The 23,365-nt window shown below is 58.5% G+C and overlaps 2 protein-coding genes across 3 annotated transcripts; one reads left to right on the top strand and one right to left on the bottom strand.

Moving 5' to 3' along the window:
- Positions 1-395: 395 nt before the first annotated feature.
- Positions 396-2,053, top strand: AANAT (aralkylamine N-acetyltransferase; the record flags this gene model as incomplete). The annotated part of the gene is made up of 3 exons (XM_082067067.1): positions 396-552; positions 852-1,006; positions 1,748-2,053. The coding sequence occupies 3 exons, from the start codon at positions 396-398 to the stop codon at positions 2,051-2,053; spliced, it is 618 nt and encodes a 205-aa protein (XP_081923193.1).
- A 940-nt stretch (positions 2,054-2,993) lies between these two features.
- On the bottom strand, positions 2,994-22,997 carry RHBDF2 (rhomboid 5 homolog 2). 2 transcript variants are annotated; one of them, XM_082067215.1, is made up of 19 exons: positions 22,882-22,997; positions 14,412-14,544; positions 13,121-13,270; positions 12,892-13,016; positions 12,038-12,230; positions 11,763-11,966; positions 11,460-11,588; positions 10,824-10,957; positions 9,884-10,096; positions 9,626-9,737; positions 9,051-9,125; positions 8,296-8,457; positions 7,748-7,848; positions 7,249-7,312; positions 7,019-7,113; positions 6,722-6,797; positions 5,875-5,975; positions 5,519-5,672; positions 2,994-4,894 (listed from the first exon to the last, which is right to left on the bottom strand). In XM_082067215.1, exons 2-19 carry the CDS (start codon positions 14,496-14,498, stop codon positions 4,475-4,477), a joined length of 2,595 nt encoding a protein of 864 aa, XP_081923341.1. In that variant the 5' UTR covers positions 14,499-14,544; positions 22,882-22,997; the 3' UTR covers positions 2,994-4,474. The 2 variants fall into 2 exon arrangements, with proteins under 2 accessions (XP_081923341.1, XP_081923342.1); XM_082067216.1 differs by lacking the exon at positions 5,875-5,975 and having other exon boundaries at positions 4,601-4,894.
- Positions 22,998-23,365: the final 368 nt, after the last annotated feature.

Genomic DNA, 23,365 nt, shown 5'->3' with positions numbered 1-23,365 from the left:
CTCCTCTAACAACCCCTGTCACTGCTCTGTCCCACTGCCTGGATGCTGGCAGCTGGTCCCCAGGCTATTGTTCCCCTTGTCCCTGGGACCATGAGTTCCTTACAGCCCACAATTTGTGCCAGGCTCCTGCACCAGCACCAGCTTGCAGCAACAGCAGACTGGCAATAGGGTCACTGTGGGCAGGTATTTGCTGTGTATATCCATATATATATATAGACACACATATGTATAGGAAACGGGTGGCAAGCAGCCTAATCCTGTGCGTGATCAACAGGTATTTTCAGCAGCTAAGAGCGCTGGAGGAGATTGGCTGAAATAAAGGGTTCTGTGACACCGGGAGCTGGCAGAGGCTGCGAAGCAGAGGCAGAGGTGGGACACCAGGCAAGAGGAGGAGGATGTTGGCTCTCAGCGCATTGCCTTTCCTGAAGCCCCCTCACCTGAGGTCCCCCCGCAGCTCGCCCGGGGGCCAGCGCCGCCACACGCTGCCCGCCAGCGAGTTCCGCTGCCTCAGCCCCGAGGATGCCACCAGCGTGTTCGAGATCGAGCGGGAAGGTAAGGGGCTGCCCGGGGAGGTGCTGCCCCATGGCATCAGCTGGACATGTCCCATCCCTTCCCTCCAGCGGTCCCTCATTCTCTTCGGGGGCACACTGTGGTGGCAAAACCCCCATGCATGACCTTGTGGGTGATAAAGGAGGGAACCGGTGACTGTGACTTGTGGCCAGGGCACCACAAGCTCCTTAACAGGGTGGGGGAAGATGTGATTAAGGAGGTGGAGAGCTACAGCCCCCAGCTCACCCACATGGGGAGTTGTCTGGGTGCCCTTCCCTGTACTCACTGCTGTCCCTCTCCAGCCTTCATATCCGTCTCTGGGGACTGTCCTCTCCACCTCGACGAGATCCGCCACTTTCTGAACCTGTGCCCAGAGCTCTCCCTTGGCTGGTTTGAGGAGGGGAGGCTGGTTGCGTTCATCATCGGCTCCCTCTGGGACCAGGACAGGCTCAGCCAGGTAAGAGCCAGACCCAGTTCTTCCCAGCTTGTGTACTGGGAGAGGCTCTGCCAGAGCCTGGGGAAGAGGAGCAGCTTCCTGGGGCGCTGGGGCTGCTCACCAAGTCTTAGAATCATAGAATAGTTTGGGCTGGAAGGGACCTTCCAAGCTCATCTAGTCCAATCCCTGCCATGAGCAGGGACATCTTCACCAGCTCAGGTTGCTCAGAGCCCCGTCCAGCCTGGCCTGGGATGTCTCCAGGGATGGTTCATCCACCACCTCTCTGGCCAACCTGGGACAGGCTCTCACCAGCTTCAGCATCAAAAATATCTTCCTTATATCTAGTCTGAACCTCCTCTCTTTTAGTTTAAAACCATCACCCCTTGTCCTGTCACAACAGGCCCTGTTAAAAAGTCTGTCTCCATTTTTCTTATCAGCCCCTTTAAGTAATGAAAGGTGGCAATAAGGTCTCCCCAGAGCCTTCTCGTCTCCCAAGACTAATTGCTATAGGGCTTCTCCAGTGATAATGAACTCCCTCATCAATTAATTTAACAGATGCTGTTAAAAAATACACTCAGTAATTCCCCCCAGCATTCATTTTAAAACGAAAAACCTTCAGAGATGCTGGAGGAGGTGAAGGGGATGGCACCAGCACCTTTTTCCCTTTGTGGGAGGATGCGGACCCTGTTTCACTGGGGTGGGGAACCAAGACATGCAGGATAGGACGCCCCTGGTCACACTAACCCTGTTCCCCCCTTGCAGGAGGCGCTGACCCTGCACAAGCCACAGGGCACAGCAGTTCACATCCACGTGCTGGCCGTGCACCGCACCTTCCGCCAGCAGGGCAAGGGCTCCATCCTGATGTGGCGGTACCTGCAGTACCTGCGCTGCCTGCCCTTCGCCCGCCGTGCCCTCCTCATGTGCGAAGATTTCCTCGTGCCCTTCTACCAAAAGTGCGGTTTCAAGGCGCTGGGTCCCTGCGAGGTGACGGTGGGGGAGCTGGCGTTCATCGAGATGCAGCATCCCGTGCGGGGACATGCCTTCATGCGCAGGAACAGCGGCTGCTGAGCACCCTCCTGTCCAACCCTGGTTGGGGGGCCTGGAGAGAAGCTGGGGGTGGGGGATAAGAGGCTGCGACCCCTCTACATCCCCACCACGGTGTACATCTTCTTCGCTCTGCCACATCTGCCTTCCAGCCAGGTCAGACGTGTCCCATCCATCTTGATTCCATTTTTGGGACTGAAATCCCCAGCCTGGCCCCACTGGGAGCGCCAACCCCCCAGTCTGGTCTCCAGTTTAGCTGGAACAGTATCAGCAAGGCTGGGGGGCGCTGCAGGACTATGTGACCATGTCTTGCTGAGACCCCCAACAGAGCCCATACATGCACATACCTCCAGCCCTGAGTCCCCGCTACGAGTGGAGCCGCCCTGGCCAAGCCCTCCCTGAGCAGCCCCCAGACCAAACAGGGGTCCAGAACCCCAGAGTACACCCCCAGCTGCACCTTCCAGAGCCTCCCTGGGGGGGCAGTCCAAACCATTTGCCCCCCCCCAAACTCACAACTGTCCCGGGACAAGCCTTCTGCAACACCTCGCAGCAAATAAAGATGTGACGGTGGTTTTCTTCACAGCTTGTGTGCGTTCCTGCCCCACTCTGACCATTGCCTCGCCACAACAGCCAGAGTGGGGGCACCACCCAACATCCCTTGGGGCATCTGAGCTTTTCGGGAGATGGGGCTAATCCAGCCCTGGGTCATGCAATGGAGGGTGGGACACAGTTGGGGGGATTCTGCCCTTGGGCAGGATCAGAAGGCTCCGGGGGTCTTTCTGCTGCAGGCACTTGGCTTCTCCTTCTGCTGGAGATGCTGCAAACCCCATTCCTTCCCAGGGAGGGGTTTTCAGGGGTACAGTGCATCTTCAAAGACCAGGGCACGAGACCATCACCCAAAGAACCAGAACCCACTAAAAGTGCTGCATCCCTGTGCCCAAGAAGGGAGAAGAGGCCTTATGTGTCTCATTAAATACAGGTAGAAATTTATTAAGGAGGAAAAAAAAAAACCCACAGCTTTTACAAAAAGTATCAAAAAGAGACAAATGAGGTGAAATGTCTGTCTTTGGCTGGAGCAGCTACCGGAGGGACGGAGCGGGGCTGAAATCTGGCCCATGGTGGAGGTAGAGATGGAGGGAGGGATGGAGGGAGAGATGCTGGTGCCACAGAGCTCCTGGGATCACCCACACAGAGCTTGTGGACAGATGGAGCTGAGCTCCCAGCCCTTGAATACTCATCCCAGGACATCCCATCTGGGGGATTTACACCTTCCCCCATTTAATGGCGCTGACACTCACCAGCACCAAAGCAACACACACCAGAGGAGGGACAGCTTGGCACCAGCTCAGGTCCAAACCAGCCCCGCAGGGTCACCTGGACCCCGGGAAGGACCTGCCTTCATGCTGAGGCCCATGGGAGGGAGGAGGAGATGCTGGGGAGCAGCAGCCCAGGTGCTGGGGACAGGTGGGGACAGGCAGGGACGTGCAGCCTCAGACAACTGCTCCTGTCCTGCATTTCTCCGTCTGTCCAGCCCTGTTCAGGTGGGAAGGGCTACCTGGGTCTCTACGCTTTGAAAAATACAAAAGAGGTAACAGTGGGGACTCCAGGCAGTAGCAAAAGGTGGGAGCAGCGATGGCTTCCTGAGCAGGCTGTGGGCTTGAGGAGCAGCCACACAGCCCCCCAGGGTGGTTTTCTCCCTGCCTGCCTCCCGGTATAGTGTGATGAAGGCAACACGTGCCATTTCTCTGCTTCCAGAAAGGGAATTTCACTGAAATACGGGGAAAAGAAGCCCCCCTCGCCCCAAGCCCTGCCCCTCCATCCAGCAAGGAGCCCAGGTGGGGAAGCACAAGCTCCTTTTGCAGCCTCAGGGGAGCATCAGGTATGAGAGTGGGACCAAAAAACACCTTTGAAGCTCAGCTCTGAACACCCCAGAGCCACAGCAGAGGCACTGGGGAGCCCAAAGTGGGGGAAACCCTTGGCCTAAAGAGTTGCAGATAAAAACAAGTGCCCCTGCAAAAAAGGGGGTTGTGTTCACAGTATAAGCTGCAGCACCCGGGGTCACCGAGACAGGACGGGGCTGCAGGCAGGCAGGGGCACAGGCAGGAGACCTTGGCAGCATCATTGTCAGGTGTTTTCAAGGTCCATTGCCCCAGCGCTGGGGGCCGAGCCTGGCTGTGGCTGTACCAAAACCCCGCTTCCCTCAGCCCTGGGTTGTCCCCAAACCAGTTATGGCTTGCCAGCACCAAGAGCAGCCCCAAGGGGTGCAAGGCTGGGCTGGCTCCAGCCCTGTTCCCCACTCCATCTCCTGTTTAACTGGAGTAAGCCCAAACCTGCCAGCACTGAGGACAAAGCTGTGCCTGGGGTCTGCAGCCACCACTTCCCACAGGCTGGTGAAGACCCACTCCATGGAAAACATCACCACCAGCCCCGTCCCCGCCGGCGGGGTCAGTGCAGGACCTGGTCCAGCTCGTACTTCTCGCAGAACTTGCTGGTGAAGGGCAGGCAGGTGAGATATTCCACCCAGCGCCAGTTCACGGGGTAGACGTAGAGCCAGACCACCAGCGAGGCAAAGAGCCCCACGAAAACCAGCAAGGAGACAATGATCATGGCTCGCTTGCGGTACTTGTCCACCGTGCCGAAGGTGATGTAGGGCAGGAAGGCGAAGGAGAGGAGGAGGCCGCTGAGGAAGCCAAAGAGGTGAGCGATGTTATCGATCCACGGCAAGAGGCCACAGACGAAGAGGAAGAGGACGATGCCAAAGAGGTTGAGGAAGGCTTTCCAGGGTTTCTCCAGCACTTGCCAGCTCTGGAAGAGCTCCACGAAGAGGCAGGCCAGCAAGCCAAACTGGGACCCGGCGGGGCCCACCTGCAGGGATGGGGAAAGTCATGGCCAGACCCTGTACACATCACCCTGGACATGTCCCTGTGTGTTCCCTGGGACTGTCCCCTCTCCTTGCAAAATGCATGTGGCTCCTGCATCCCTCCAAGGGCTGCACTGCCATGGGGCGCCACACTCACGCTGGCACAGGAAGAAGAGGAGAAGTACGCTGGCACTGTTTGGGCAGAGCCAGTGCTTTTGGTGACTCAGCAGGCAGGCAGCATCACCACGGCCCCCCCAGCCTTGTCCTGACGCACCCCCGCGGGGATTAGGGCGCTGGACGTGATCGCATTTAATGCCTGGCAGGGTTTTGCTGCCAGCAGATTAGCCATCTGCCTGCCCGAGAAGCCTGCATGCACATTGACACACGGTGACGCGTGACCCACGCGGCATGTGCAAACCCCCACACGTGGGGCAGAGATACCCCCCCTGTCCCCCTGCCATGCGGGCACCAGCCTCTCACCCCCTGCCAGGAGCAGAGACCTTTGTGCTGCAGCCTGCAGCCCCCTCCCCAAACCTCTGCTGGGACAGGGATGGGCAGGGGTGTCCCTTTGGTCCCTGGGGAGGTGGCAGGGTTTGGGGTGATGTGGGTAGAGCCCCCCCAGCCCTCACCTCTGCCCTGTATGGCAGGAAGATGGCACTGGCCAGGTTGCCTGTGATGCCGCTGAGGATGAAGATGATGGAGATGCGATGCCAGCCCGCCAGCTTCTCCAGGTCCCTCAGCACTGTCATCTGGAATGTCACGGACACCAGGCAGTGGATGATGCTGGGGGGAGAGACCCCATGTTAGAGACCCCTGCCCAGCCCTCTGTGCTACTGCCCTGGGGCATGAGATATGGTACAAAACACCCTCCATGTGTTGCTGTGGTCTGGGGGTGTCCTCCCCACTTCTCTCCCAGCCCATATCAATGGATACTCTGGTCCCAACTCACCCCCCATGTCCTAGGGGTGTGGGGGCCGTGGCTCACCCGGCATGCAGGAACAGGGACAGCCACAGGCGGTAGAACTGGTCAGGGACCTCCGGGTTGAGGAAGGGCAGGAGACCACAGACCTTGTCCAGGCAGTGCACCTGCAAAGGTGGGGGGTTGGAGGGTGATGAAGGCTCAGCCCACACCCCAGTGCCGCAGGGAGCAACAGATGGGTCACAGGGCCACGTGGCTGGTGATGCCACGTGTCAGTTGTGGGGGTACCCTGAGTTGTGTGGGTCACCTGCATTGCCCGGGTGCTGGGGAGGGAGCAACCGAGCACCCCCAGTGCCCCAGGAGATGCTGAGGGGCTATTTTCCCACCCAGAATATCCCTTTCTCAAGGACACCAGGGCTGCCTGGGTGAGACCACCTCAAGTTCTCTCTGGCAACCAGTGATAGGACTCAAGGGAACGGCAGGAAGATGTGTCAAGGGAAATTCAGGTTGGACATTAGGAGAAGGTTCTTCACCCAGAGGGTGCTGGACACTAAACAGGCTCCCCAGGGAGGTGTCATAGCCCCAAGTCTGCCAGTCTTCAGGAAATATTTGGACAATGCCCTCATACATACAGTGTGAATTTTGGGGTTGTCCTGTGCAGGGACAGGAGTTGGACTCAATGATCCTTGTGGGTCCCATCCAACTCAGGACATTCTGTGATTTTAAGTCTTGTGTTTCCTGCCCCACAGCAACAAGGCAGCAGCACCAGGAGCCTGACTGACAGCCGAGCAAACCCCTGCACCCTGCATCCCCTGCTCACACCCGTCCCAGGATACTACAAAACCCTTTGGCATCAGCATAGCAATGCGTGACCCACCTGGCAGCATCACATCCTGCGTCCCAGCCCACTCACCTGCGAGCAGAGCGTTGCCTCCTCATGGAAGTAGCCGTGCATGAACTCGCAGTACTCCCGCGTCGTGATCTCGCAGCTGGGCAGAGGGCAGCGGGCTCAGACCAGGGCTCGCTCCCTACTCCCCTGAGCACCCCCCGCTGCTCCCGGCAGCCAGTCCTGCTGCCACAATCCTTCCACCCGCCTGCAAGGCTCCAAAATCCCCATCTCCCCCTGGCACTGCTCCAGACACTGACAGGGCAACAAAAGGCAGTGGGGGGAGCTGAGCCCTGGCCAGGCGTCCCCATCGCTGTGACCCACCTGCCCTTGGTGCCGATGCAGCAGGGTCTGCCCTTGATCTCGCAGTCCATGTGGGCAAAGCCTGAGTGGTTGGTTTTGGTCTCGTAGGTGCAGATCTAGAAGCAGGAGGGAGAGGAGCCAAGGTCACAGTCTGCTCCTAGGCTCTCCCCGCAGCCCCTGTGCCTGGCTTGTCATGGCATTGAGGCTGTCACCACAGTGTCATGCAGCTCATGGTGTCACCAGGCTCTTACCGGCCACTTGGTGATGTCGTCTGGCCACACATGGGGTGGGTTGGATGCTGGTTCCTCGCATGTCCTAGTGGGAGGAGTTGGGGAGTCAGGACAGGTCTCCCTCAGCACATCCCTCCTCCCAGACCCACCCTGGGCACAGACACCCCCAAGACTGCCCCATCCCCTGGCTTGGGAGGGATCTTACACTGTGGTGTCCTACACCCCCTCGCAGCAGTGCCTTCTGCAGGTGAACCCCACAGCACTTGCATCTGTCAGACACTCCATCGATGTCCCCTCACAGCATCTCCCATCCCAGCTCACCCCCCATGGGACCCCACCTCAGTTTCCCCACTGATTCCCTCTTCCTTATTGCTCTCCTACAGTGTGTAAGGGCCCCGTAGCCCCTTGGACATGAGAATTCAAGGCAGCTAAGCTGGAAACGCAGCCTCATGCAGCACCTCTGCCATGCCCTGCGTACAGCCAGGTGACTGTGCCACCTCTCCCCAGCTGTGACTCCTACCTGGGGTCCTGGTGACACACGGCTCCTGACGTCCGCTTCTTCCCCGAGTCCATGGTTGGTGCGTTGGTGCTCGGCCACTTGATGAATGTTGCCAGCGTCTCCTGGGGAGCACGAAGAGATTGAGGATGTTGCAGCAAATCACCGAATCATTTTGTTTGGAAGAGACCCTCAAGATCATCGAGTCCAACCGTTAACCGACCCCTGGCACTACCCCATGTCCCTGAGAACTTCATCTCCACGTCTGTCCAACCCCTCCAGGGATGGTGACTCCAGCACTGCCCTGGGCAGCCTGTTCCAATGCCCGACAGCCCTTTCTGGGAATAAATTTTTCCCTAACATCCAATCTAAACCTCCTCTGGCACAACTTGAGGCCATTTCCTCTTGTCCTCTTGCTTGTTACTCTGGAGAAGAGATCAACCCTCCCCATGCTAGGAGTGCACTGCTCTGACCCCACACACCCTGTCCTGGTGCTGTGCAGGGCCGAGGTGTTTTCCCCTTTTCTCCAAGGATCCCCAGCCCTTCCCAGTGCCCGTGGGGGTGGCACACACCGAGCAGTCCTGCGGCAGCGTCTGGATACAGCCCGATCTGTCGTTCTGGACACAGCAGCCGGAGCCGCGCTCCCGGTCCCGCTCGCGCTGGATGAGCCGCTCCACCTGCCGATCCTTCCGGATGCAGGGGGAGAACTTGGCTCCCAGGTGGATCAGGTCAATCTGGGAGGGAGACACCAGTCCAGGGGATGCTCCATGTCCCCCCCACAGCTCCCCTCCCTCCAGCTGCCCCCTGGGAGAGCTCAGTAGGGGCAGGGGGTTCCCAAAGGCAACAGTCCTGACTCTCCAATACCCCAGTGGGGGGAATAATAGAATCACAGGATGGTTTGGGTTGGGAAGCTCATCTAGTCCAACCCCCTGCCATGAGCAGGGACATCTTCCCCAGCTCAGGTTGCTCAGAGCCCTGTCCAGCCTGGCCTGGGATGTCTCCAGGGATGGTTCATCCACCACCTCTCTGGGCAACCTGGGCCAGGCTCTCACCACCCTCAGGGTCAAAAATTTATTCCCCATGTCTAGGGAAAGCAGGTGGGAAGGGGATGTGGCCTGTTCTGACCATCCCAACGTGATGCTGCAGCTCTGGGCTGGGATCAGGCAACAGGTCCCAGAGGGATGGGGACACCGATGCCCTGGGGCAGCGGGCTGGGACAAGGGGTCCGGCTCTCCCCCTGGAGCACCCCAGGGCCCCCACGTGGCTCTGGGCAGGGGGAGCAGAGGCTGGCGGGGGCAGAGCCTCAGTGGTCCAGCAGAGCCCTTACCGAGCTGGGTCCAATCCAGAAGTTTTCCTGCTGGATGTACTTGACGCTCTCATAGACGCCCTTGTTCCGCAGCACCTGCCGAGTGAGGCCAGGGTCAGCTCCTGCTGAGGGGGCTGTGCAGGGATGCAGCCACCTCCCCCTCTACTCGTGGGGGGCTGAGCAGCCCCCTTCATGTGAAGGGAAGGGCTGCTGCGTCCCATCAGTGATGTGGGAGGGAGAGCAGCTCTGCTGCCTGCACACATGCCACTGCAACACGCTGCCGACTCCCCATCCTGGCTATTTAAAGGAGCCTTTCAACCAGAGGGGGCCAGCAGCACCCCAAGATGCTCCCAGCCCCAGCAGGGAGCACATCAGTGTGAGACACTGGAAGATGGATCCAGGGTGCTGGGGGAGCAATGCAGCCCTGCAGTTCCCCAGGACTAAGCCCAGAGGGAGGATCAGCCCCTAGGGCATTGCAGGCACCCCCAGACACCCCCCTTGCTCTCCTCGGCAGCCAGCTGGTTGCCATTTCAGAGCCAGATGTGTCACCAGAGAGCTGGGAGGGGACAACCCCGGCTGGTAGCTCTTAAACTTACTAACTCTGTCGTCACGTGCTGGGCGAAGCCAATGGGGGCGATGCCATAGGTGCCGATGACCAGCAAGGTGATAAGGATGTGGACAAAGGTGAGCCAGTATGTGAAATACGGCCTGTGGAAGAAAGGACCCCAAATTTGAGCAGCTCAGGGGCGGCTGGGCAAAGAGATGCTCCAGTCCCATAGGCATGGAGGGGGACACGCATCCGAGTTTCAGCTAAGGAGCCCCTGTGCCCATGCTGGTCCCATCAGACCCCTCACCGGTGGCTGTCAGTGATCTCCAGCTGCGACTGCACGATGCTGCTCAGGCTGCGCCGGTACGTCCTGTTCAGCCACTTCCCCACCACCCCCAGCCCATAGTAGCGTTTCTTGCGGTCGAAGGCGAAGTGCATCACTTTGGAAGTGATGCGCATCCCTCGCTGGGGAGCTGGGCCAGCACCGGCAGAGACCGAAGTGAACCGGACACCCTCCTGCCTGCAGAGAGCGGAGAAACCCAGAGAATCATCGAATGACTCTGGTTGGAAAAGACCTTTAAGATCATAGAGTCTAAAGGTCAACCTCACACTGCCAACTGCACCACTACCCCATGTCCCTAAGAACCTCACCTCTGTGTCTTTTAAACCCCTTCAGGGATGGTGACTCCAGCACTGCCCTGGGCAGCCTGTTCCAATGCCCCACAGCCCTTTGGGGAAGAAACTGTTTCCACGATCCAACCTCAACCTCCCTGGTGCAACTTGAGGCCATTTCCTCTGACCTCGTCACTTGTTCCTGGGGAGCAGAGCCCGACTCCCCCGGCTCCAAGCTCCTTTCAGGCAGTTCAGAGATCAGAAGGTCTCCCCTCAGCTCCTGTTCTCCAGCTGAACCCCCAGGTCCCTCAGCCTCTCCTATCATACTTGTGCTCCAGACCCTTCACCAGCTCCATTCCCTTCGCTGAACTTGCTCCAACACCTCAAGGACTGTCTTGTCATGAGGACACATCACACCTGCTGAAAGGGGCCAGCTGAGGAATCCCCCATGTGCAACCCCAGAGCTGGGGCAGGACAGAGGATGCTGGGATGAGGGCTGGGGGCACCTCTTGGCTTCACCCTCCCAGCGGCACGGCAAAAGTACCCAGTGTCCCATGGCAAGGATGGCTGGGGACATTGTCCTGACTGTGGTGGGGCAGCCTTTGGGGCAGCATCTGCTGAGAGCTGGTACTCACGGGGTCGGCTGCTCCACCTCGGGGGACACCCTGGCGTTGTCCCCCATGGGGCGCATGCGGAAGTATGTGGCGGAGAGAGGTGGCGACTCGAAGACATCATCAGGCATGGAGTACGTCTCGTCGTGCATGTCCATCTGGAAGGAGGATGGAGAGGGATTCTTGGATGTGTGAGATGGGTAAGAATCATACAATCATTTAATTTGGACAAGACCCTCAAGATCATTGAGTGCAACCATTAACCCAACAGTGGCATTAAACCATGTCCTAAGAACCTCATCTACGTGTCTTTCAAATCCTTCCAGAGATGGCTCCTCTTAAGACTTGTTCTCTAGATCTTTCACCAAGGAGAAACCCCCCCTGACTGAGTGTGGCCACCACCAGGCCAGCCTGGCTTCAGGGCCTGGGGAGCGGGCAATCCCCATCAATATCCCATGAACTGCATGTCACAGGGTGCGAGATGTGCCCACGATGGCAGCGTCACTCCTTATCATCCCCAAGGAGCATCACCCAGATCAGGGCTCTGCAGCACTGGGCACAGTGGCCACGGATGCTCCTGCTCCCAGGCGAAGCACCGACACACAGGTCCTCACCGGAGCCCTCCCAGCTCCACATCCACCCCCGTGGAACAGCACTTGCCTTACTGAAGAAGGACGAGTCCAGGGTATCGGCAGCATCCACCATGTCCTCCTCCATGAAGCTGGGGTACATGAAGCTCCTCTTGTTGCTCCTCCACTTGGGAGCCAGTGGCTCCAGGGCAGAACGTCCCTTTAGCAGGGGAAACAAACAATGGTAAACAGCCAGAAACCCCCCAGTTTTTGCAGCACCAAGGGTTTCTTGCAGCTTCCCTCCCCAATGCCGAGTGGCAGGGATTAAATCCCAACAGAGACAGAGCTGAAACCTGCATCAGAAGAAGATGCTCCCCAGATCCCCAAAACTCACGCGGAGAAGCGCAGCGGCCGCCTTGAAGCTCATGTGGGCGACGGACTCTCTCTTCCTGCGCGGCAGGCGGCCGTAGCCCGAGCGGATGCTCGTCAAAGAGACAACGCCGGGGGTCAGTGGGGGCAGGACGTGGTGGGGCGTGTGGGGACGGTCGGTGTCATCGGGATGGCGGAAGGGACGGCCCCTGGCCAGCGGGTCCACGATCTGGAGGAGGGGAGAGGTGTGGGTGCTGCGGGATCAAGGCTGGGAGCCAGAACCCATGCCCTGAGCTCTACCTTGGGCATCTTGGCAGGTTTGGGTGACTCGGTTCCTTGGAAGGAAGGGACCTCCTGGCTGGGCAGCTCCAGGTCACGGTAGGCAGGCTTCAGCTTGCCGTATCTCATGCTACAGTGCTGCAAGCTCTTGCGTTGCCACTGCTGCCGCTTGCCCTCCCAGTCGCTGCTGACGCCAAACCATTGTGCTGTGCCCCTGGACACATGATGGGTGTCGTTATGAACCATCTGGTCCCCCCAGTCCAGGTACCACCATCCCCCGAGGTGTCCCCTCCAGCAGGCAATTTGGACTGGGCTCTGAGCAACCTGATCTGGTTGAAGTCCCTGCCCATGAGCTTTGACAGTCCCTTCCAACCCCAGCTATTCAATGATGCTGTGATTCGGGTTGGGATGTCTCAGCTCAGCTGGCAGCAGGGCAAGTTCTGAGCTGGCTGTGGGCTGGGAGGGGAGGCGCAGAGGTGTCACTGGCCTTTGGGTCTCTCTGCAGAGGTAACTCCATCACCTTGCACGGGACAGTGCATCAGGTCTGGGCTGCAGCAGATGTACAGCTCAACGTGATTGTGAAGGTCCTACATAAACAGGGCTAAGAAATCTCCCCAGTGCACAAAACAACGGTGTGAATTAGCTCTAAACAATTCTGCTGCAGAATCATCCCCAGGCAGACACCAGGGAGTCATAGCAGAGCCGCACAAAACCCTCCAAGGTGTTCCCTGCCAAGCTGTGCCTCCACATCCCCATCCCAAGTCCTTTGTAGTACCCACAGCCATGACACCCTGGCAGGGACCAAGGGACCCCTCAGCGGCCCAGCCACCACCGGCGCCTGCCCTGCCCTCGCGTCACCGCTCCCCGTCCCTCACTTGCGGATGCTCTGGGACAGGGACGTCTGTCGGCGGAAGCCGGGCGGGCGCTCCGAGCCGTCGCATCCCTTTGAGCGAGGCTCCTGTAGGCTCTTGCTCTTTCGGTAGATGGGGACTTTGGAGGGCTGGAAGGCACAGCAGGACGTTAGGGATGGCACAGGAACCGTCCCCTAGGGATGGCAGGTACCCCACGCCCAGTGTGGGATGGACACAGCTCCCCATCGCTCACCTCCTTGCGGGCACTGTCCTCCTCCGCCTCCCGGGGGGGGATGATGATGGAGAGGTTGGGGGGCTTCTTGCTCTGCAGGCGGCTGCTGCTGGAGCAGCTGTCCCCGTTCTTGTTGCCGGCTGACATCTTGGGCTGATGGCGGTTGGCAGGCTGGGTTGTGCAAGGAGTTGGCAAGGTGAGAAGAAACGGCCCCCAGGATTTCAGGCGTGGGGAGAGGCTGAGTCTCAGCAGGAGATGAGGCCTCACCAGCAGGATCTCACCAGCATCAGCAAACCCTGCCACTGACCCTGTTGTCATCAGCTCAGCCACTGTGTCCCTGACATCCATACCCCCTCCCCAGGTTTGGGTGGGCAGTGGGTTCCATCTCCCACTCACTCCCAGTGCTCCAGGACCATCCATTCACTTGCTGAGAGCAGAACGAGGGATGGCAGGAGAGGGTAAGAGCATCCCCATCACCTGCCTGTGAGACACCTGGGTTGTGCTCCCCACCCCATTGGGATGCACCTAACCCGCTCAGCACATGCACGGGAAATCAGGATGTGCAAAGCCTGAAAACACCCCATTCTCAGTAAATTCTTCACAGGACAGCTCTTTCTGCAGTGAGAGGAGCTGGAACAGCCCGTGTCACCTCCAGTCCCAGATCTGGGACGCATCACATGTCGTGGTGTCCCCATGGGATGCTCCCCTCTGGCACGTGTGTGCATACACCAGGTTGGAAGACTGAATCCTCCTCAGCACCACGTGCAAGCAGGAGGAGGCTTAATGGCCAAGAAGTGGTTAATTCCTCCAGCAATCCCCTCCCAGGGGTCCTCACAGCCTGGCTATACAAGGCAGGACCTTATGGGAAAGGTAATTCCATCTGAGTGCAAGGGAGGGAATCCAGATCCTATTAGGGGCTGTGGGGGCTCTCAGAGGGAGGCACAGCCCCCTCCAGCCTCTTCATATCCCCCCTGCCACGTGCCCATGCCCAGTGGACTTGCACAGGTCTGTGAGCATCCCCAGCTTGATCCCAAAGCCTGGCTCCTCTCTCTGGCCAGAATCCAGCTTTGCAAGGCTCCATTCTCTTTTGGCAACAGCTAAGTGACCAGGACCCACCAGTCCCCTCTGCAGCATGTCCCTGAGCAGTATGCACAGGGACGCTTTTGTAGCACTCTGAGTCCCCAGCACGACTCACCCCGCAGACCCCACCACAAGCAAAGCCTGTCTTTAGGAGCATCCCCATGGAAGCAACCAGCACCCAAATTTCTCCTGGGGGCTCAGCCAGTGCTGGTCCCCACTGAGGTTTTCCTACCTCATAAGAGTGGCAGGGATCCTGTGCAGCACGACTCAATGGCAAACACCGACGGCGGCCTTCCTCTTCCTCCTCCTCCTCCGTCATTCATGTGCAGGAGCCCCGGGACATGGCCGAACTCCTCCTGCCTCGTCTGGTGGGGAGAGATAGAGCCTGCAATGAAAAGCCATACATGGGAAAGAAGTGAAGGGCTGCAGGAGCATCGTGAGCCCTGGGGACAGGGCAGCCAGACACTGGGGACAGGGACCAGGCGATGGAAGGAGAAAGAACTGTCATTAGCAGTGATGCACCTCACTTCGTGGCAGGGGAACGGCGTGGGGCTGGCAGGGAGCTTTCACCCGCTGCTGCCGGGCAAAGCCCTTGGGTAGTGAGACACTCGTGAAGAGTGGACGCAAAACGCAATGGCCTCACCGAGGTATTTAATAGCTGCTAAGCTGGGAGAATGCCAGCCGGGCAGTCCAGCCCCGGCAAGTAAAACTTTCCGTCCCGCTGGTGAGATGGAAACGCTGTTTGTTTTCCTCCCAGGGCTGCCAGCAATGAGCTCAAGGTGCCAGCTGCTCTGGAGAGCTGGGATGGGGACACACTGGGGTCAGAGCAAGCCCTGGGACACCCTCATCATCCTCCTCCAACTCCAGGGAATGGCTCAGTGCTTAAAACCGACACAGCCAGGAGCACAGAAATTGCATCACTCAGAGGTGCGAGGGGACAATGTGCTCTTGCACAGTGCCGCTCTTACACCTCTATCCCAAAACCCCATCCCCAATTGCTCCCATCACAAACCAGGCAGCCCTTGGTGAGGAACCTCTGGGCTTCCCAGTGAAGAAGGCTTGCAGGACGTTGAAAACCCCAGTCCCAATCCTCACCAGTTCCCCACGCAGCGTGGGTGAAGGGGCAGACCCAGTTTCCCCTGAGCTGTGGGCGAGGTGACGCAGCTCCCGGGGGAGCTGGCACAACCCGGCGGCACCTGCCGTCCCGTCACGCGGAGCAGCTTTCACAATTCTGTGCGTTAATGCGATATTTGGCACCGAGAGATGGGGAGGAATGGAGCAGCCCCCGAGGGCTGAAGTCCCTTTGGCCACATGGGTTGGGGGCAGCAACAACCTCCCAGCACAAATCCTGACCAAAAAGAAGTTTTACCGCACACCAGCCCTGTCCCCAGGGCACTCAGGGTATATGTGGTGGCTCTGCCCTGGGGACAGGAAAGGTAAGTGAGAGGTGACATGGTGCTGGGGGATGGCTGCACGAACGCCCTGCCATGGGGACAAGGTGGTGACAGCAGTGAGGGGGTGATGTATGCGGGGCTCTGCACTCAAGGGCACATCCTGAGCTGTGCTCCCAGCCTGCAAGAGGGGTCCTAGGACAGCACAGGGTCACTGCAGGCTGGAAAAGATCTCCAGGGAGAGAGTAGAATGCACTGGGGACCCTGCCACCACCCATGGGGGAGTGACAAATGGGTGGAGGCGGGTAACCTGGTCTGGTTGATAAGAAGAGGTCACCCACCATCACCACCTCCCCTCACAAAGCTGTCACAGTCACCAAAGCTCACCAAAGCCTGATGTCCAGCAGTGAGAGACACTGGTCTCGCCCCTGCAACAAGCGGGTGAAGCCCCCATCCCCTCCTAAGAGGGACACTGCGTGGGGGGCACTGGTGAGCAACTGGGACGAGGTTTTAGTCTTCAGCCAGGAGAGGCACAAGGAGGGTGACCAGGGCTGGTCCCAGCCCTGGGGTGAATCATGGCCAACGCTGACCCAGGGAAGCACGCCCAGGAAAGAAAGTGATGGAAAAGGTGATGTGGCTCAGGCGTCACTGTCAGACATGCTGGGATGCTCCAAGCAATGCAAAGGGATGGTTTGCAAGGCCAAGTGACAACCTGCAGAGCTGGGGACAACCCAGCACAACTGTCATAGGAGACATCAGAGACAACCCTGCAGAGCAGCCCTGGTCAGGGGGGATGGACACAGACACAGAGGCTCAGACGAGGACTGGGATCACAGTCCCTGAGCCCCTTGGCATGGGGGGAGGCGGCATTACTGGTGCTGACATAAAAGTCCATCAGGCTGGTGCAATTAAACGGGGAGGAAAACGCAGCTCAGAGCCACCTGAGGGTGCGGGACCAGGAGAGAGACCCTCAGAGCATCCATCGCACCCCTGCTCTGCCCTCTCCATCTCACAGAGGAACAAGAAGAGGGTCAGGGATGTCCCTGAAAAGCCCCCGCAACCATCATGACGCTCACACAAGAGTCGTTTTTCCATTATGCAGAGTGTGCCGGCTGCCCATAAATGATTCACGAGAGCGTTAAAGACTGAAGCCTCGTTGAAAGGTGCTCCTGGTTATTAAGAGCCCCAGACAGGAAAGTCAATCAGTCCAGCTGCTCCAAGAACTGAGCCCCTGCGGACTCGCACCTGAGCAGAGAACCCCGAGCAGCTGCCCAGCACCTTCCCCCCCTTCTCCTGCCTTTCTAAAAGCTTTTTATCATTTTCCAGTCTCAAATTTCAGACCCAAGAGAAGCAGCCCAGGATAAATAGCTCTTGACATGAAAAAGGTATTATTAAAAAAAAAAAAAAAAGGACAAATACTTATAGGGCAGGAAACTAAGTACCTTAATATTTCTAGTTCTTCTTAGAATGCCCAAACGCCCACTGAAACAGGGAGACCTGGAGAGCACCAGCCCCATGAGCTGAGGAGCAGCCAGGCTCCATCTGCTGTTTATTTTTTGTACTTTGAGTAGTTAGGCTCCTTTTTAAAGGCCAAAATACACTCTATGACCCTGCTGCAGGAACCCTCCTGGCCCTAGGGGACCGTGTGTCCCTGCATGGCCCCGTGCCCATGGCAGAGACCCCAGCCCACACATGGCCATTTCACACCCCAGCACCACAACATCAGGCTGATTTTTCTTCTCCCCCCACCACAGAGAAGGCAACTCCATCTTTTCCCCACGTGTGCTGGTTGGTAAACCCACAAAGATGCAAAGTTTCACTATGAGTCTTGAGAGAGGACCGCGGTGTTTTAAGCCGTCCCCTCCCTCACACTGTTGAGCCACACGATCGGCACCATCACCCACAAGAGCTTTAATCCTTGTTTCCATCTTGGCGAGGTTACAAGGTGGGGTACAGATGCCCCGATGGGTGATGAGAACCCAGCCAGTCCCCGCTGTGAGCAAGAACCTCCCCCGCACTGCCATGAGGAAATCCTCTCCCATTTTCTACATGGGGCAGGACATTGGGCAACCGCAGCAGGTTTGTTCAGCCCGAGCGAGCTTGGAGCGCACAGCACGTCCCGGGAGGAAGCAAAACCACCGCAGGGGACACGGAGGCGGCCGGGGGGGCTGTGCTGGGTGCAGCTGATAAAGCGCGGCGGGCAGAGCCCTGCCTGCCCGCGGGGAAGGGAAGCGGAGCCGGGAGGGTGCGCGGCGGCTCGCGTGGTTGCGCAAGGCAGCCATGTGCTGGGCTCCATCGCTGGCGGCGCGGCGCCGGTCCCTCGGGCGGTGATGCCGCTGGGATCTGCACGGAGAGGGAAGGGTTCACCCACGGGATCTGGCAGCAGATTGAAAAAGCCACGCAGAGGATTTCCGACAGCTCGTTAATTTTTACCAATGCAATTATCCACCTGTCCCCGGCAGAGCGAGTGTCAGCATCCAAAGGCTTCCCAACCTGCTGGCGTGAGTCATGAGCCCTGGTGAGTCGGGGTCGCTCTGTGCCGCTACCCACGCACCCCACACCTCCCCAACCCCCTTCCTGGGGTGTTCACACACCCTCACCACAAAATAACCCCAAACAGGCGGCACTGCACAAACCCACTCCGCTTCCCACGGTGGGGACGCGCCGGCGGGGCGGTGGGTGCTGCCGGCACCTTCCCCGAGCTGGAGCCCTATCTGAGCAGGGGACGTGCACATGGAGGATTTGAGTCGCCCCAAGGGCTTCGGAAAGAGCAAAGGGCAAAAGTCTCTGCTGGCAGCGAGGGCAGCTCCAGCAGGGAAAGCATGGGGGGTTGGCTGCTCCCTAGATCCAAGAAAAGCTCTTTTCCAGGCACCACATGGATTCCCTGGGCTACCAGGATTGATTTAACTTGGTTTTATCTAAGAGCTGCATTACTACTCAGTGCTATTCCAATTCCTCGTTAGCTTGGCTTAAACACAGGACACATGGGCATGATGGTGTGAGTGCTCCCACCATGACTGTGCCTTCTGGAAGGGGCTGAGGAATCCCAGGTCGTCATTTCCCCGAGGCAGGGGGTGAGCAGCCTGCCTGCCGTCCCCATGCCCAGGTCATTACTGAGCTCATCCTCCCTTCTATATTTGAAAGAAAATTCGTGGTGTGAGAGTGTGATGGGGATGGGAGGATTTCTTTCACTGGTTCTTCTGCAAAACACTCATTTTGACAGCAACACTTGGTGCAAGGGCTCAGGCTGGACTTGCAGACTTCCCCAATCCTCTGCTGCCCATTTCAGAGCATACCAAGCCACCCGGAGCTGGGAGAAGCACCCATATTTACAGAGTCCCCTCACCATGAGCACTGAGCATCCCTGTGCGGCATGGGATGCAGCAGTGGGAGGTGGTGCTCAGCCCCATGTACAAATTCCGCTCATCCCAGGCAGAAGATGAGCCCCACGCTGGGGGCAGGATGATCTGCTCAGCTAAAAGCTAAAGCTCCCTATCTTTAGGAACAGGCTCCTTATCTCAACGCAACCATTTCAAGGCTCACGCAACACACTGCTTGCCCTGCTGGCCCATGTGCCGAGGCAGAAGCTTGGGTGGACACCAGCAGCCTCCTTTGAAGCACGCAGGTCCACACCCTGCAGACAAAAACCTGAGCAAGAGCAGCTCGTCCTCATTCAACACAGCACAAGCCTGGTATGGGGGATCCTCCACCCCCCGGTGCCTGTGAAACCCTGTGATGCTCTCCCCACGCTGCAGCGTCACTGTGGATCTGTGCCAGCAATGCACTTTGCAGCCTTTCGGCTGCCAAGAGCAGGTGGTGGGGTCTCCCCCACCCACCATCCTCATCCTCCCCATCCCACCCCAGGGATGCTGCACCCGCAGGGCAGCAGCACAGCTCACTGTGGGGACTGGAGGTGCCCATTTTTGAGGAGCTGTCTCCGTGCCATCCCCAGGAGCCATCAGATTGGGTTAAGCTCCTTACAAGTCCCCCAGATACAAGTTATTTAAGTTAGTGGAGGGTGAGGGAGGGGAGAAGCCCTCACATGCAAACCCCACAAATGTTTGATTTCCACGAGGGGTGCAGGTTGCTCCCCTGCCACCCAAACTAGTTATTTGGGGGCTGCCCCTGTGCTAACGTGACCTGCACCCCATGATGTCAGCCCTCACGGTGCATGTCACCAAGGACAAGGGGGACACAGGGGTCCTTTGCAGTGGTCAGGCAGAGGGCAGGGTTAGTCCTGGAGCCACACAGCACATGGACCTTCCCCAGGGCATCTTCCCTGCATCCAGCCCCCACCCCAAATGCCTCATTAAGACACCAACCACCAACTAAATGCATTCTGTTTATGCATTCTGTTTTGGTTCGGTGCCTTTTTTTTTTTTTTTTGGTTTGAAGAAACAGTGATTAAGTGAGAAAAAGGGTACCAACGCCAAGGGTTTCTGTTCCACTCGCAGCTTTCAGCACTGACCCCAGGGCCAGGAAATGACCATGACCCAAAGCATTGCACTCTCCTAAATGACCGTGACTCCTGGATCCTCATAATTACGGGACCGTGTCCATGTGTTTGCCTTTCAGCCCAGCACAGCCAAACAATGCAAAAACCACCTGAATCCCCAGCTCATCCCAAGGAATTCGGCTTCCTGACAGAGAGATGGCTGTGCTGGTTTGGCTGAATCAAGGTCATTTTCCATGCGGTTATTCCATTTTCCTCTTGGTAGCGAGCACAGTCCTTTGAATTTAGTTCGAGAACAATGAGATAGCACCTTGGGATAAGGTTAAAGTTTTCTTCCAGTAAACTTCCCAGTGTTTGGGACTTGGTATAGAAGAATGTAAGACCTCACTGATACTTATTGCTGCAGATACCAAGGTCCTTCCTCAATTTTCCCTGTTTTGCAAGGAAGCAGGTGTACAATGCAGGGAGGAACGGATCCAGCACAGCTGACCCAAGCTGCCCAGCAGTATTCCGTACCACAAATGCTCTCTTTCCTCGATGGTTGCTGTTTCTGAGGAGTCCCACCCCTGCTGCTGCTTCTGGAGCCCAATTCCCATGACTTCCCCATGCCCACTGTGGTCTCTGCATTCAGCTGGACTCACTGTGTCCACCTCGGGTGTTCAGAGTTGCTTTCTATATCTGATGATATTCACATTATTATTCATTCTTCTTTTATTATTGTCTTACCAAACCTGTTTCTATTTCAACCCACGAGTCTTTTCTCCTTTTTCCCTTCCTTCGCCCCAGGGAAGAAGAGGCAAGAGAGCAGCCATTTGGCTGTTTAGCCACACGGTAACAAGGACCCAGCTGACCCCTTTCCCCACCAAATTCACATCCCCATGTTCTGCATCCCCAGCTCTGAGCTGCCTCCCAGCTCCCGCCGGCATCTATTGTTCCTCCCACCGGCACCCATGGACACGCTCCAGCAGCGCCGCTCACACGTGCATCTGAAAGCAACACCAGGCTCAGCCCCATCTTGCAGAATTTGTTATGGGGCAGCTGTTTGGGTGTCAAACCTTGCTCTCCCTCGCTGTGGTTTACCCTTTTGCACCCTGCAGTTTCCACCGCAGCTGCAGCGCAGCCCGAAGAAACCCCTGACCAGGGGAAGCGGGAGGCCACCAAGGCTTGCTTTGGTCACCAGCAAACAGGAGAACAGGCAGAAGCCACCATCCACATGAGGAAGCAGCAACAGGTGTTGATCACCCTGTTAATTGCAAAGGAGCTTGGAACAGCAGAACCCAAGAAGCCACTTGTGAAGCCAGTTGCTGTGCAGAGCCCGTGGCACCCGGGGCAGAGCAGGCAGAGGTGGCCCTGTTTCTCCAGGGTATGGCTACGGCTGAATCCTCCAGCTCATTTCAGAGGTGCGATGTTTCCAAGCTGCAGGAGGTTTTCCACCTGGGAAACATGCAGGAGCCAAAGGATGCTCCTTTGGAGGGCACGACGGAGTGAGCCAAACCGGGTGGCATTTTCCCGCTCAGGACAGCCATGGGATGGTAGTGAGGTGTCCCCCTCTCTCTGCAGCCAGCCGACGTGCTGTGAGCCCAGGAGAGCAGTGAAACAATGAGCTCACCCTGGGAATCCCTGGGAGTGACCATCCAGGACCCGTGCACACGCAGGCAGGGCACCACCCCGGCTCCCTGTGGTGGGAAGGATAACGCCACCCTGGGGAAGAGGGCACTTCCTCTTGCCGCAGGGACACAGAGCCGACAACGTGGCTTCTCAGGTCCCCTTTCCCCTGCAGAGCGCAGGCATGGGGAGATGAGCGAGAGCTGTTGGGTTTCAGGGGGAAGAAACAGAGCCTTTGGCCCGCCGTGGGCACTGCAATCCTGCTGTGGGCAAGCACAGAGGGACAGCTGCTGCCTGGTCCTGCTGGCCTGGCAGCAAGGCAGGACAGGACGAGGGTAAAGCCCAGCCTTACCAATCTGGCCCAAAACTGCTGAGGGCCAACAGCAAATACAACTGGCTAAAACATCCAGAGCCAGCATCCCTCTGCTCCCTGTGGGATGCACGTATGGATGTAGGATGGCGGGATCTTTCTGATCACAAAGGGTTTTGTTTGCTTGCAAAGCGCTGGCAGCAGCACTTGCCACTTCAAGCAGCACGTGCGAGTGTGCTAGAGCCTTTAAACCAAACCTCAAACCAGCAACAACAACAAAGCCCCAGCATCGGCAGGCGGGAGGGGATGACGATGCTCTGGGGCATCTGGGGCTGCTCCCCTGCCCACCTGCCTGCCCTCGCCTGTGGCTTCGAGCCTGCTCCATTTCCGAAGGGCGCCGCCAGCCCCGCTCGCCTGGAAGGGGAAAACCCACAAAACAAAAACACAACTGCACACCCGCTTGTTTATCGAGCCATCAGCTCCAGAAAGTAGGTTAGTGCTTTCCTCCCAGCCGGGGCAGAGGAGCCGGCAGCAGGCAGGGGAGCAGGCAGGGCCGCCCTGCCACGCGGTGTCCCCTCCGCTCGGCCGGGTCACCCCACCGGGACACGCACCCGCTTCCCCCGCGAGGAGGAGGAGGAAGAGGAGGGTCCTTCCCCGTCCGCCCGGGCTGCGCGCCCCGGGGACGCCGGCCAGGGCGAGGGGCACGGCCGCAGCCCGAGCAGGGCTCCCGCGCTGTCTCCCCTACCCCGGCAAATGTCCCCCGGGGAGCAGGGGCAGACACCCACGCCCGGCGGGGCCGGCACCCCGGGCAGAGCGGCCGCAGGGCGGAGGAGGAAGCTGGCGGGACGCGGCCGGTCACAAAGCAACAACAACCCGGGCGGTCGCGAAGCGGCGCGGGGGCACCGGAACCCCCCGCTCCGCTCCCACCCTCGGCCCCGCTCACCTCGGCACAGCCGCGGTCCCGCTCCGATCCCACTCCCGGTCCCGCCGGCACCGGCCGCCGCTTCGCCACCGCCTCCACCTGGGCCGGGCGGGACCCGGGGGCGGCACCGGGGCGGGGGCACAGGTGGGCGTGGTCTCAGGTGGGCGGGGCCTCGTGGGGCGGGGCCGCCGCCCAGGGTTCCGCCCCTCAGAGCGCCCGCCCACGGTGACACACGTGGATCAGGCTCTGGTAGGACTGGTTTCTATTAGGTCTGGTCATTATCAAGACTGGTCACTGTTAGGACCAGCCAGTATTAGGACTGGTCATTATCAGGACCTTATTAGGACCTGATTAGGACCAGGCTCTGTTAGGACTGGTCGCTATTAGGATGTGTCATTATCAGGACTGGTCACTATTAGGACCAGCGTCTGTTAGGACTGGTCACTATTAGGACTGGTCATTATTAGGACTGGTCACTATCAGGACCAGGCTCTGTTAGGACCAG

This window comes from Streptopelia decaocto, assembly GCF_964273445.1.
Source record: "Streptopelia decaocto genome assembly, chromosome: 16".
In the NCBI taxonomy this organism is placed as follows: domain Eukaryota; kingdom Metazoa; phylum Chordata; class Aves; order Columbiformes; family Columbidae; genus Streptopelia; species Streptopelia decaocto.
Note: the sequence above shows the minus strand (reverse complement) of the source record. Positions and strands in the feature narration are given on the sequence as shown.